Source organism: Sturnira hondurensis, unplaced genomic scaffold, assembly GCF_014824575.4.
Source record: "Sturnira hondurensis isolate 20B ecotype Veracruz unplaced genomic scaffold, ASM1482457v3 Scaffold0009719, whole genome shotgun sequence".
In the NCBI taxonomy this organism is placed as follows: domain Eukaryota; kingdom Metazoa; phylum Chordata; class Mammalia; order Chiroptera; family Phyllostomidae; genus Sturnira; species Sturnira hondurensis.
Window position 1 is genome coordinate 10142027 of NW_028082350.1, and position 12470 is coordinate 10154496.

Below are 12470 nucleotides of genomic sequence, written 5' to 3' on the forward strand. Positions count from 1 at the left end.
ATCAAATTCATGATTTACCATGGCCACTCCTGCCCTGTGATGTAACTAAGTGTCTCAAAGATAACCTTGTAGCAGAGGGATGCTGCTGTGTGAATATATTTTATTTCTATGAACTGCAGTGCTTCACTCTACTAAACAGAAACCTGGTCAGGGCACATGGCTAGGTTGTAGGTTCAGTGCCTGGTTGGGGCCCTTTAGAGAGGTAAGCAATCGATGTTTCTCTCTCACATGGATGTTCCTCTTTCTTTCTCTCTCCCCCCTTTACCCTCTCTCTAATATCAATAAGCATGCTTTTGGGTGAGGGTGAAAGAGAAAGCAGGAAGGAAGTTGGGGAGAGAGGGAGGGAAGGAAGGAAGGAAGGAAATATCTGAAAATGAGTCCTAGAGATTCCAGTTTCTGTACCGTGCCAGGACTACTAGTGAATGAATTTCCCCACAATTTGCATTCTCTTTACAACCTTGAAGCAAAATGAGCCTCTTTGTTTGTTCTGATTTCAGAATTAAATTAGTTTGTATATTTCTTGTCCCCTTCTCTTCCTGGATTTGGTTTCAAAGTAAACAGTTTTCATTTTCATTAAATTCTTTTTTCTTTGGATGTAGTTCTTTCATTCCTGTGATTATTCGGGGTGGCTGCCCTGTTTTATTGTTGAAGCAGCTACCTGTGCACTGTTTTAAATTGCATTTAATTGGTTCACTTCCATTTTCTATTGTTCACCTTGCTTTGTGGTTTATGATTTCTCCAGCTAGATATATAATTTCTGTCGTGGCTTGATTTTTTGTTTTTTACCTAAACACCGTACAGGATTGGCAAAATAGGAAAAAAGGTGATCATCAACTTGATGTTTAGCAAATGTAGACAAATTCCTGGAAAGAAACAAAATGACATTGATCACAGATTGCTTTGAAAATTAGCACAAACGTGGAGTCTTGAGAAACAGCAACAATTACTTTGTTTGGTGAAGTTAAAAATGTTGACAACATCCTTGTTTTTTTATTTTTATTTTTTTAGATTAACCTAGTAGTGACCTCTGACAGAAAGAAAACTGGCCATACTTTTCAACTGCAAGCTAAAAGATCTAGAAAGCTATTTCTATCTAATAAAAAAGTACAATAAGATTCTAAATTCCCACAGAAACTCTTCATCTACCTGATAGCGCATGAAAACCTGCCGAGGGACTATTTATCCAGGAGACCAGTGATAGGAAAGTTTTGCGGGCGTGTGCACTGCAGAATAGAGGGTGGGGTGTTCACGCAGGAAGGAAGGGAGAAAGTTACTTTTTGTTGTTACTAGAAGAAATTTTTTCTATTTTATATTGTTGAACGATTACAGATGTCCCCATTCCGCCCTGCCCCTCCCTCACTTTGCCTGCCTCCACCTATCCTTTTAAAATGTATTCCAGTGACTCATTTTAAAATGTTCATTTAACAACCTTGCGGATGCGCGTGTTGTTCTAGGGGTTGGGGCTACAAAAGTGACCAACCAAGATGAAGTCCCCTGCCCTCCTGCAGCTACATAATAGTGGGCAAAAGGGGGACCAGAGCAAATACACATACAATAGCTCGGCAAGTACTAAGTACTGTGAAGAATAAAGCAATTGGGTAAGAGCATCTGGGAGTTTGTGGGGTAGTTGAGAAGGTTTTCTGAGAACCGGAATTTGGGTAGAGACCAGGAGATGAGACAGGTACAGAGAAATCTAGGGAGAGAGTGTCTCAGGAAAAGGGGACAAATGGTAAGTGCAAAGGCCCTGGGACAGGACAGTGCCTGGCCTGTGTTCAAGAAAGAGCAAGGAATTCGATTCCCAGTCAGGGCACATGCCTGGGTTGCAGGCTGGTTCCCTGCAGGCCAACTCCCAGCAGGGGACGCGCGAAAGGCAACCATACATTGATGTTTCTCTCCCTCTCCTTCCCCTCTAAAGATAAATAAATAAAAATCTTAAAAAAAAAAAGAAACAGCAAGGGAGCTAGTGACTGAAAATGTGAGTGACAGTGTATAAGGTCATAGAGGTAATCTTGGAAAAGAAAAAGCCTGTTTAAATAGGACACAAGACCGAGAAAATCTAAACAAATCATTGGTAAATTTGAGTATAATTTTTAAAAAATTTTGCATAGTGAAAAAACCATCATTGAACAAAATCAAAAGATAAATAACAATGAGGGAAAATAGTCATTCGAGTCACAAAAGAGCTGGGATCTTACTGTATTTTAAGAAGAAATTTTTTACATCAGTATGAAAAAAAATAATAATCCAGCAGAAAAATAAGTGAACAAAGACAATGCCTATGAAAATAAAAAAAACAATGGAAAGAGATTTCGAACATATTAAAGGCAGTTCAACCTTGCTTTTAATGAGAGAAACTTGACGTGAACACCACACTGAGATGCCAGTTTCTTACTGTATAAAATTGGCAATGATCCAGGCATTTGAGCTTAACATCAAAAGTTTGAGACTCAGAGAACCAGACACTACCTTGTATTGCTGCTGGGAATGTAAACAGGTACAGACTCTACAGGGAGAGTGTGGACACTTACTATCAGAATTTCAAAGGCTCATATCTTTGACCCAGCTGTCTCACTTCTAACACTGTAGCCAACAGATTTATCTGCACATGTGTTAAATGAACTAATTGCAAGGACAATCATTGTGACATTATTTGTAACAGCAGGAAACCATAGGGCACGTTGAGTTGTGAGAAATAAATCTATAGGAGCAAGGGGCGGAGTCTCCTCACAAATCTCTTGTTAAACTTGAACCCTTGGAAATTGTTGAGCAGATCAAATGAGACCAAGGCTGTGTCTAGAATAACTTGCCTGCTATCAATTTTAGGTTGGATTGGGTGTGTGGGGAAACCTCAGTGACAACTTCATTGTTATTTAAGGAGTTATGATGGAGCTGCGAGGAGAAAGTCCCCGTGTAATACGCAGGGGTCACCAGGGGTAGTGGAAGGCAAGGCTGCTAAGAGAGACAGGAATCCGCTTATGAAGGGCCTTTGTTATGCGAGGCTATGAGTTTCAGACTTTATTCTAAAGGCAGCGGGAACCGTTTGAGCAAGGCAGTGGCCTCATCAGATTTGCATCTCTAAAAGTCAGCTCTGTTGGCAATGTCAGAGAAGCGAGTCCGGCACATCAAAGCCTGATGGTGGAGAGAGAGATCCCTGTACAAAACCAGCAATATAGTCCCAAGAGGGAAACTGATCTCTCTGCGTGGTACTTTTATGAATCAGAATTCTAAAAATGGAAACATCTTAGCTATAGAATTGCCTTAAAACTCAAAACCGAATTTTTTTTTTAAAAGTAAGCTCTAAAAAAGGGTGTCAACCTTCCGAGTAGGGAAGTTCAAGTTCTCTCTTTCGGTTCTGCACATCAAGGTGGCCCACTGTTGTGTACCGCACCAGTGCCCCCTGGCCACGTCTTTCAGGGCCTCTCCTGGATCGCGTTCTTGTCCAAGAACTCACAAGCATTTTAATCCATCAATTTGGGTGAAAGCAAAGGACATATGTACCCTGTGCGCCTGTCTCCCGCAAGCCACGGGAGAAAGCAGAGCCTTTTAATTACATCCATGCCATCGGCATAAATGAGCCGATATACCAACATTGAAGCAGGTTTTTTTCCTTTTCATGAGTAACTGGGTGCCAGTGAATGAATCTACCTGGGGCGCTTGTAAAATTGCTTGATTTTTTTTTTTATTCATTCGTGTGCTCAGCAGGGAAAATACCTTGGTTAGGTTAACACAGTAGTACTGTAGGTGTAAGAGAGGGTTAGCCTTGCTTCTAAAGAAAAAATGCAATTGGGGGGTCTGAAGTTCTGATAAAACAATAACAGGGATTGTGCTTATCAGTTTCATTTTTTCAAAGAGTAGATTATTAGGACACAGATTTCTTGAGAACTTTGGATTGGCATGTTCTTATCATAATCTAAGTTTCCCTCCAAGAAAGAAAACATACAATGTTAAAAGTGTAATCTGTCACTTCAGAAAATGTCTGAGCTCCATGAACAAAGCAATCCTGGGCTGCTCCCACAGCCCCACCACCCCTGACTTATACTGACAAAATGACGCTCCTTGGCACATAACAAACATTGATATTTATTCAAGTTGACCTTATTTCAATTAAGGTTTCTATTTTTTTCAGCTTTACTGAGCTCTAATTGATATATTATATTGTGTAAGGTACACAATGTGTTGACCTCATCCATTTATATGTTGCAAAATGGTTATCACACAAAGTTAGTTAGCACCTCCATCAGCACACACAGTTACTGTGTGTGTGTGCTGTGTGCATAAGTGTGTGAGTGTGTGTGTGTGGATGGGAGCTTTTAAGATCTACTTTCTCTGCAACTTTCAAGTATATTATCTATAGTCACACACTATACTTAGATTCCAAGATCTTACCCATCTTATAACCACCTCTACCCATTTCCTCCAACCCCTTCTCAACTGAATTTTCAAAGCTATTTCTACTCTATTGTTACTTAGAAAAAGCTTAGTAACATCTCCTTCAAAAAGTCTCTCTCCTTGCTTCCTCTGGAACATTTTCAAAACCATTCTCTTCCAGATTAAAATCATCATTCAGCAAAATCATTACTGATTGTACATCTCTTTTTCTCAAGAAGTTACAAACACGTGTTTGATCATATGTAATCACACTTAATAATTATCTCCTAGAGGAGTATGAACACCCAGAGGTCCCTGCAGCAAGACAGTTTTCACTCCAGTGCCACCGGAGGTCAGAGGTCACGCCTAGCTCCTGTGTCAGAACCCTTACTCTTTACAAAGTCAGAGACTTAGGCAAAAATCAGAATCTTTCTCCTGTTTCAAACTCATTCGGAATCCTCCCATGCTCCCATCCCGGGGGAAATAGAGTCCTCATCTGAGGACAGCTGGCGTGCAGTCAATGCGCCCTGACACTGAGCCACAACACGCTGTGGACCCGGACAAATGCTTTTGCTCTAACTCCCCACTTCGCGTGGCGTCTTCCGGTTGAGCGGCTGCTGTACCCGCCCTGTGTTCGAACTCACAGCCGCAGCATCTCTGCATGCATCAGACTCTTGCTCTGAGAACAGCATGGGGCAGAAGACGGGGCTGGGATAGAGGGGCCTCCCCATGCTCCAAGTGCTGCTCCAGACGCATCTATTCTCACTCATTCCACAGTGGGTGGAGCAAGAACTCAGTTACAGGCTCTGCTGAGAAAGCCTAGTAAAAAACTGCTGCTGTTCACAAAGCCTGGTGCTCCTTAGAGATGGGGCACCAATGAACAAACTGAACTAACAAGGAAAAGAGGAGAGACTTGTAGATGGAGAGTAGGATGACAGCTAGTTGGGGGGGCAAGTTGGAGGGATGGAGGGGTGGAGGAGAAACAAAAGTGGTCTCATGGACACCAGCGTGGTGATTGCTGGGGGGAGTGGGATATAAGGGAACTAAAAGGTAATGTTAAAAGAATACAGTATCGATTAAATTTAAAAAATAAAATAATAAAAAGAAATAAAAATTGGACTCTCCCTGCTTCTCAGACAGTACTGTACCTTTCTTATGAAAAAAATTGTCTACCTTAAATGGTTTCTCATGTGCCTCGCTCATAAGTCCTTACAACCCTAAAAATATTTTGATGTTGGACATTAGTTGAGCTTGGTTGGAGATGTAGTAAAACTAAAATTTGCTTTCCTTACTCTAGTACTATAAAATAGCTACTGCAAATAGTGTTTTACATGAATAATATACTACATTTAAAAAGCCGATTATATAATGTATTTCTAGTTGCATGCTTACAATGGTCATGCACAGAGTGGGGAAAACACAGGGCATATGCCAAATTGCTTACAATGTTATTCTAGAAAGAGGGATTGCGGGTACATTTCTTGCCTTCGCTTTTCTTTTCTAAGTGTTTGATATTAAAGATATATTTTGGGAAAAGGGAAGTGTTTTAAGATTGGCTTCTAAGAGCTTTGACAATTGAAAACGGTGTGGTCTGCTGAATGCATATGCGAAAAGTCTAGGCCATGGTAGCCATAGTCTTGAGGGGATATTAAAATTATATTTAAATTAATTAAAAACAAATGAACTTATTAGCAACTTAATTCTTCCGTCACACTAGCCACATTTCAGGTTTCAATAGCCATGTTTTCACCATCGTAGGAAGTTCTATTTGACAATCCTGGTGGAGATAAGTTGCCTATGTCCTGGATACTGAGAACAAATGTGGCCTGGGAATGGCCACACTCTCCTCACTGTAGACACTGACAGACTCCTCAACACCAGTCCCTTTCATACACTTCTCTGCTCCGTGGCCCACTGAGCTCAGAGATTTGACCCACAGCTGTTTAGCTGGGTACTCACAGAGCAAGGACCAGAACCCAAGGCATGGCTCTGGCCTCCAGATCACTACTTCCATCTTCTCCAGAAAACTAGAGCTTCCCAAGCGATACTGCGGTTCACTACAACTTCATGCACTACAACATCAGAGACATGTTTGGAGAGCTCACAACATGATAGGCGCCATAATAAACCTCAAATAAACAAAACCAAGTAAGATAAGTGTCCCTGTCCCCAAGGGTGTCAAAGAGCAGAAACAGAAGGGCATGTAAGGTAGAGAGATGCCCCAAAGTAGGGACAGGTCTTCTCTTCTCAGGAAATCCAGAAATGCTTCAGACTCACAGATATGCTGAAGTTTTGGTCTTGACATTTGTGCATCCAAAGTTGCAAATTAGCATTTCTCCACTATTATCAATTTGCCCCACAGTCCAGAAGAGGTTAGACTCCATCTTTGAAATGTCATAGATCCCCAAACTGATATTGGGTTGGGCTTTTTTATAAATATCATTATTAATTTCATGTAGCATGGATATATTCAATTCTCTTACTGTCTTAACTTGCACTGATTTTCTCATTTTCAGGCAAGCTTCTATACATGTCAAATAATTTTAAATCTTCAAATGAAACAAAACACTTCTTTAACATTTTGTCATTTGTTCCATTTTAGACCATATAAAAGCAAAAAAATTTTTTTTTGAATGAATGCATATTTTTCAACCAGTCGTAGTAGGAATGTTTAAACACGCATTAAGAACCTGGACCTCCCATTTCTCAGATAAATCATGCCTCTGCATTTCCACAGACGCGATGCTCTTGGTGGCAGAACGACTGGAAGGACCTTTCAACATTGAGTCGGTCATGGACCCTATCGATGTCAAGATCTCCGAAGCCATTATGAACATGCAAGAAAACAGCATGCAAGTGTCTGCAAAGGTATTTGCCTTCGCCGTATGTCTACTAATAGGGAACGTGCGGTCATCTAAAAATGAAGTAACTAGATATGTCAGCTGGGATTATAAATTCTGATACATTGCCAGTAAGCCTTGCCTGTCCAGCTGCAGATTTGCTGCTTCATTAAAAGGGTCTAACAAAATGGCATTGAGAGAGGAAGTGATCTTTTAGTTCACAGCTACTCAATCATGAAGAAATGATTGGCTGCTAGAAAGTTTCAGAAAGCCTCAAGTATATCAACTAATCCCTCACATTTGTGAGCAATCTAGAGGGATGGGAGAGGGCTTTTTTCGTGTTTGAAATGTCTGCACACTCTTACCCTGTTCTCTCGAGGAACTTCTACTCATACCTTCAGCTGTGCAAACCAGGCCGATGTTCTATATGTTCGATGGTAAATAATTAAACATTCCTCTTCTAAGACTGTGGTGTAACCTTTACTAATGTCTCTTCAGGGGAAAATGCTCCTTTGTATGAAATCAAGCACACGTGAAAAGGAAAAAAGTAGTTCGTTTTCATAAATCATGGGACAGAGCTTTGGGGTTTGCAGCTGCAGAGCGCAAAACCCAGGTGCACAGTTTGCACTTGTCCCCACCCGTCTGAGGGTAAACAGGGCCCACCTTAAGCAAAATTGAGACATTTGCAGTGGGTCCCAGCCTTTCCTTCATCACCCCTTCTCACCCACATTGATGGCTACATAATGCCCGTCTGTTCTTTTTGCCAGTCCCCTTTCTCAGGAAACTCGAACCAAATCTGTATCCATCTTCCAGACCCAGTGACTGAGTGAGTGCATTTTTTACAGAAAGTGCATTCCCACAAATATATGTCAGGCAAGGAGTTGTGCTTAGCTCCCTCTGGTTTTTAAAATCCTTTATGAAAGAGATTTCAAATGTGATCCAGGAGGAGGGAAGGGGTGGGGAGAGAGTCCAGCTAGGTCTCTTGGCTGAGTATGAATCAAACCAGATTTGGGCTTTTCAGGGGGAACTAGTAGAAAGTAGGGTAGGAAGGCATCTGGCTGGGCCTCTTTGTCTCTCTCCTCGGGAGATGGACGGGCTGCGAGTTTCACTGGCCGAAGTCTGGGTTCAAGGAACTCGGGATACCCTGCGTAAAGAAGGATGCTCCCACCACCATCACCCACTGGGGAAATAGCACGTTGGGTGGTTTTATGGAAACCTGTTTTCTGCCTTCCCTGCAAAAAAATAGCAGCCATCTCTTCCTGTCAAATCTCTTGCCTACAAATGAGTTAACGTTGTTTGAGAGTCCAAATACACCAGCGGTGCTTGATCCACCCCACGCTAAGGTTGCTGATGTTCATTCACAACTGCTGCAGAGAAAAGGCAGAAAAGAAAAAAAAAAGCTCGTGGACAAATCAGCCTGCACCTTGAGAGCATCCCACATTTCTTAAAAACAGAGGTTTACATTGGCGTGTGCATGTATGTGTTCAAGTCCAATTATTCTGTTAAAAGTTCTTTTAAGAGGTTACACGGACCCTCTGTATTACCAGAGTATGGATGGTACATTTTTGTGGAATTTGCCCAACTACATTATAACAGTATGGCTATTATAGTAATTAACGAGGACTGTGCTTTTAAAAAGACACAGTAAGAGGAAAGAGGTGGGACAAATGGTAATGGAAAAAATATAATTTTAAACATGTAAAAATATAAATAAATAAAGACATTTCTTTGTAAGAATTGTCAAAATCAAGAGTAGAACTAATATAGGACATGTAAGGGAACAAGAGGATACAGTAGGAGGGTCCTAATATAGTAATACAAAAAGTGTCAAATGAGCTAGAAATATTTTTTAAAGTGGATCTGGTAGTCTTGACGTAGAGAGAAGGGGATGGGGTGAGTTAGGAAAGGCAGAGAGAGGAGGCAGGCGGGACTCTGTGGGAAACAGGGATGGGGCAGGAGACAGGGTCTGATCGGGGAGAGGGAGTGGAAGGAGTACCAACGCCAGCCTTTAATAGAGTGAACATGTAAAAAAGGTAGCTAGAGCCCTGGCTGGTATAGCTCAGTGGATTGAGCACAGGCCTATGAAACAGAGGATCACAGTTCGATTCCCAGTCAGGGCACATGCCTGGGTTGCAGGCCAGTTCCCAGCAGGGGGTGCACAAGAGGCAACCATGCATTGATATTTTTCTCCCTCTCTCCTTCCCTTCCCCTCTAAAAATAAATAAATAAAATCTTTAAAAAAAGGTGGCTAGAATTTGGCCACTTTTACCAGGAAAACACCAAGAGAATTTGCTGATAGAATGGACATGTCCTGAAAGAAGTCTGATTTCTTCAGGGGAATACAATTTGGAAATACATAGTTCTGTTTTCCCTATAAATCACCTCCATGAAATTATGCAGGCACTTAGGCGGAAATCTACAGTCTAGCTAAGAACTGCACAGTTGAACTTTTCCTCTTTCAATGGAGCCCTCAGTCACTGTTGATGAACAGTCTCATCAGATGTGAAGGTCTGGGTTTCCAGACTTCCGCTGAGGTATTTGCATAAGCAGAGGCTTGGTTAATTTCTAATAGGTGAGCTTCAAGTGAGACCAGGAACTGTGTGCTAATTGCGGGCCAGACATCCTGAGAGCTATAAACCTTACAAATCAAAAAGACTTTTTACTCCAGGATATGATCAACAACTTCTCTTTGGAAAATCGTTTGCCTTATTACAGCAGTTGTGGCTAAAAGTGATGCCCAGAGCCATTCTCAGAAAAGCAAGTGCTTACAACGGCCAGCTCGTTCTCGTTGAGTGCTTTCTGCCAGGGACTGTGCTGTGCTTCTTGCGGTTTCTTTTATGTGATATAACAATGCTTGTGATGAGACAGATCTTCCCCCTTATTTTCCAGAGAGAAGGAAACCAAAGCTTAGAAAATTTAAGAAATTTACAATGATTTCACGGCACGTGGAAAGTACACAGAGGGGTGTCTCGCTGCAAAACCGACATTCTTTCTCCCTGCATCCTAACTAAGAGTGTGGGTTCCAACAAAACCAGTCTCACACAAGGTCAGGGTTCTGTGGGTATTTGATGAACAGATGGAGTATTAAGAGAAAGGTCATGCTGCCCTGGCTGGTGTAGCTCAGTGGATTGAGCACGGGCCTGTGAAGCTAAGGGGTGCCGGTTCCATTCACAGTCAGGGCACATGCCTGGGTTGCAGGCCAGGTCCCCACTGGGGGACACATAAGAGGCAGCCACGCACTGATGTTTCTCACCCAGTCTTTCTCCTTCCCTTTCCCTCTCTTTAAGAATAAATAAATAAAATATATTAAAAAAAGAGAGAAAGGTCATGCGGAAGGTAAGGAAAGAGAGGTGGTAAAGCCAAGACTCCAGTTGTCTGTCTTTCTGTCTGATTCCCTTTATAACTCTTCCTAGAACTTTACACCATGCTAAATGCTAGGGAAACATTTCTCTTATACAGATCTTCACTCATTGCTTGCAATCTTTCCTAGAGTATTTATAGTATAATATATAAAAGTGTACTTTTTTCTCCCTTCTTGGACCTAAAGGCAAAAGATGAGCACACCATAGTGTGAGATGTGAAATCCGCTTCTTCTAATGCACTGATGCTCATCAGATCTAATAGTAGTTTTATTTTATGTAGAAAGCACACCTTTTGCCCTTCACAATGAGGATCATGAATTAATGATATTGACAGACTAATGAAAAGACCCACTGTCGGCATGTAGGTTCCTGCTCCACTATTGTCTTAGACCTGTTTTTATGGATATGGTCATTTCTTTTTCCCTCTCCTACTTAGTCCCTAGCTAAGCTGTTAGGGATAGGGCACACTGAAATTCCTTTTAAAAAAAATACACTTGAGCCCTGGCTGGCGCAGCTCAGTGGATTGAGCACAAGCCTGTGAACCAGAGGATCGCAGTTCAATTCCCAGTCAGGGCACATGCCTGGGTTGCAGGCCGGTTCCTTGCAGGCTAACTACCAGCAGGGGACGCACAAAAGGCAACCGTACATTGATGTTTCTCTCCCTCTCTCCTTCCCCTCTGAAGATAAATAAATAAATAAAATCTTAAAAAAAAAATACACTTGATAACCAAGTTTAATGGGTTGATAATAGCATTATAGCACTCATTTCAAATTCTTGATTTGTATATCCTTTATATAATATGATAGTATATATGCGTGACGCAGGCACTGGCCTACAGTGCCTGTGACGTTATGGATGGAATCAAGACAAATTCACACGGACTACCGAGTACTGTGGAGAAAAAGAGGCAAACAACTCTCTCTAGGGGAAAGTGCCACGCACTCTTGCCTAGCCAGGCTTTTATTGTTTTTTTTATGAAAAAGTTCAGGTACAACTTATTCATCATTGTCAGGCCGTAAGGAACAAACAGTAGATAACATACAAAGAACTATTAAGGCTGCTTCTGAGTCAGAGTCTATCAGCTAAAAGGCTACAAAACTGGGAGACAAACTCATTTCCTGCTCAGGCCTTTATCTTTTAACTAAGAGCATTCTTAGCAAAGCAGGCTTCACAGGATTTTACATATTCTTTCTCAGGCCTGATCACCTTTCCAGGAGCCTGCCCTTTCCAGCACAGGGCTACACCTCCCTCTGTCATTGTTTCAGGCTTAAGTCAGGCAGAGGAGGCAGATAGCCAAGGAATTCTTGGAGAGTTCTCGAAGACAGACTGAGGACTCAGGCTTCATCAAAGCTGAGGGGCTACGGTCCGTCACTCCCATTCTCTACAGCCTCCCAAGTCCTTCCCTGGGGCCTCCATGTGATCATGCCTGTCTTAGGTCATTCCCCCCTTGGGGAATCCTCCGTGTCATTGGCTAACTGGTCAAGCATTGGAGCCCAGTTATGGATGAAGGAGCAGAAGCTGCACTCCTGCCAGGGAGACAAGCTTTGTCTCCTTAGTGGCTTATGGTCCGAAGGTCACTAACTCAGCCTTAGCCATGGGGGGTTTACAGCTCCCGAAACCAGGCAGGGCAGTTCCCAACACATGCATATATCATACAGTGTAATAAATACATACATGTTTAAAGACTGCAGAGAATAGCATATTAAAACTCTTGTTCGTTCTTTTTAGACAATCACCAGGTAACAATGATAGGCATCATGCCTAACATTAATTGAGCACCTACTACACTCATTCAACGCCTACTCTACCATTTACCAAGCATGGGAAATACAGTAGAGGACAAAACAGATTCTCAGCCCTCTTGTCATTCTTTTGCTACAGGCCTTACATGTTTCTTTT

The 12470-nt window shown here is 41.9% G+C and overlaps 1 protein-coding gene across 1 annotated transcript in view; it reads left to right on the forward strand.

The window, feature by feature from the left end:
* Window positions 1-12470, forward strand: part of GPC6 (glypican 6) — a 1021374-nt gene that overhangs the window by 906894 nt on the left and 102010 nt on the right. The window contains exon 5 of the mRNA XM_037057550.1: window positions 7106-7236. Coding sequence (XP_036913445.1) covers window positions 7106-7236 — 131 coding nt within the window. The remainder of the gene's footprint in view (window positions 1-7105; window positions 7237-12470) is intronic.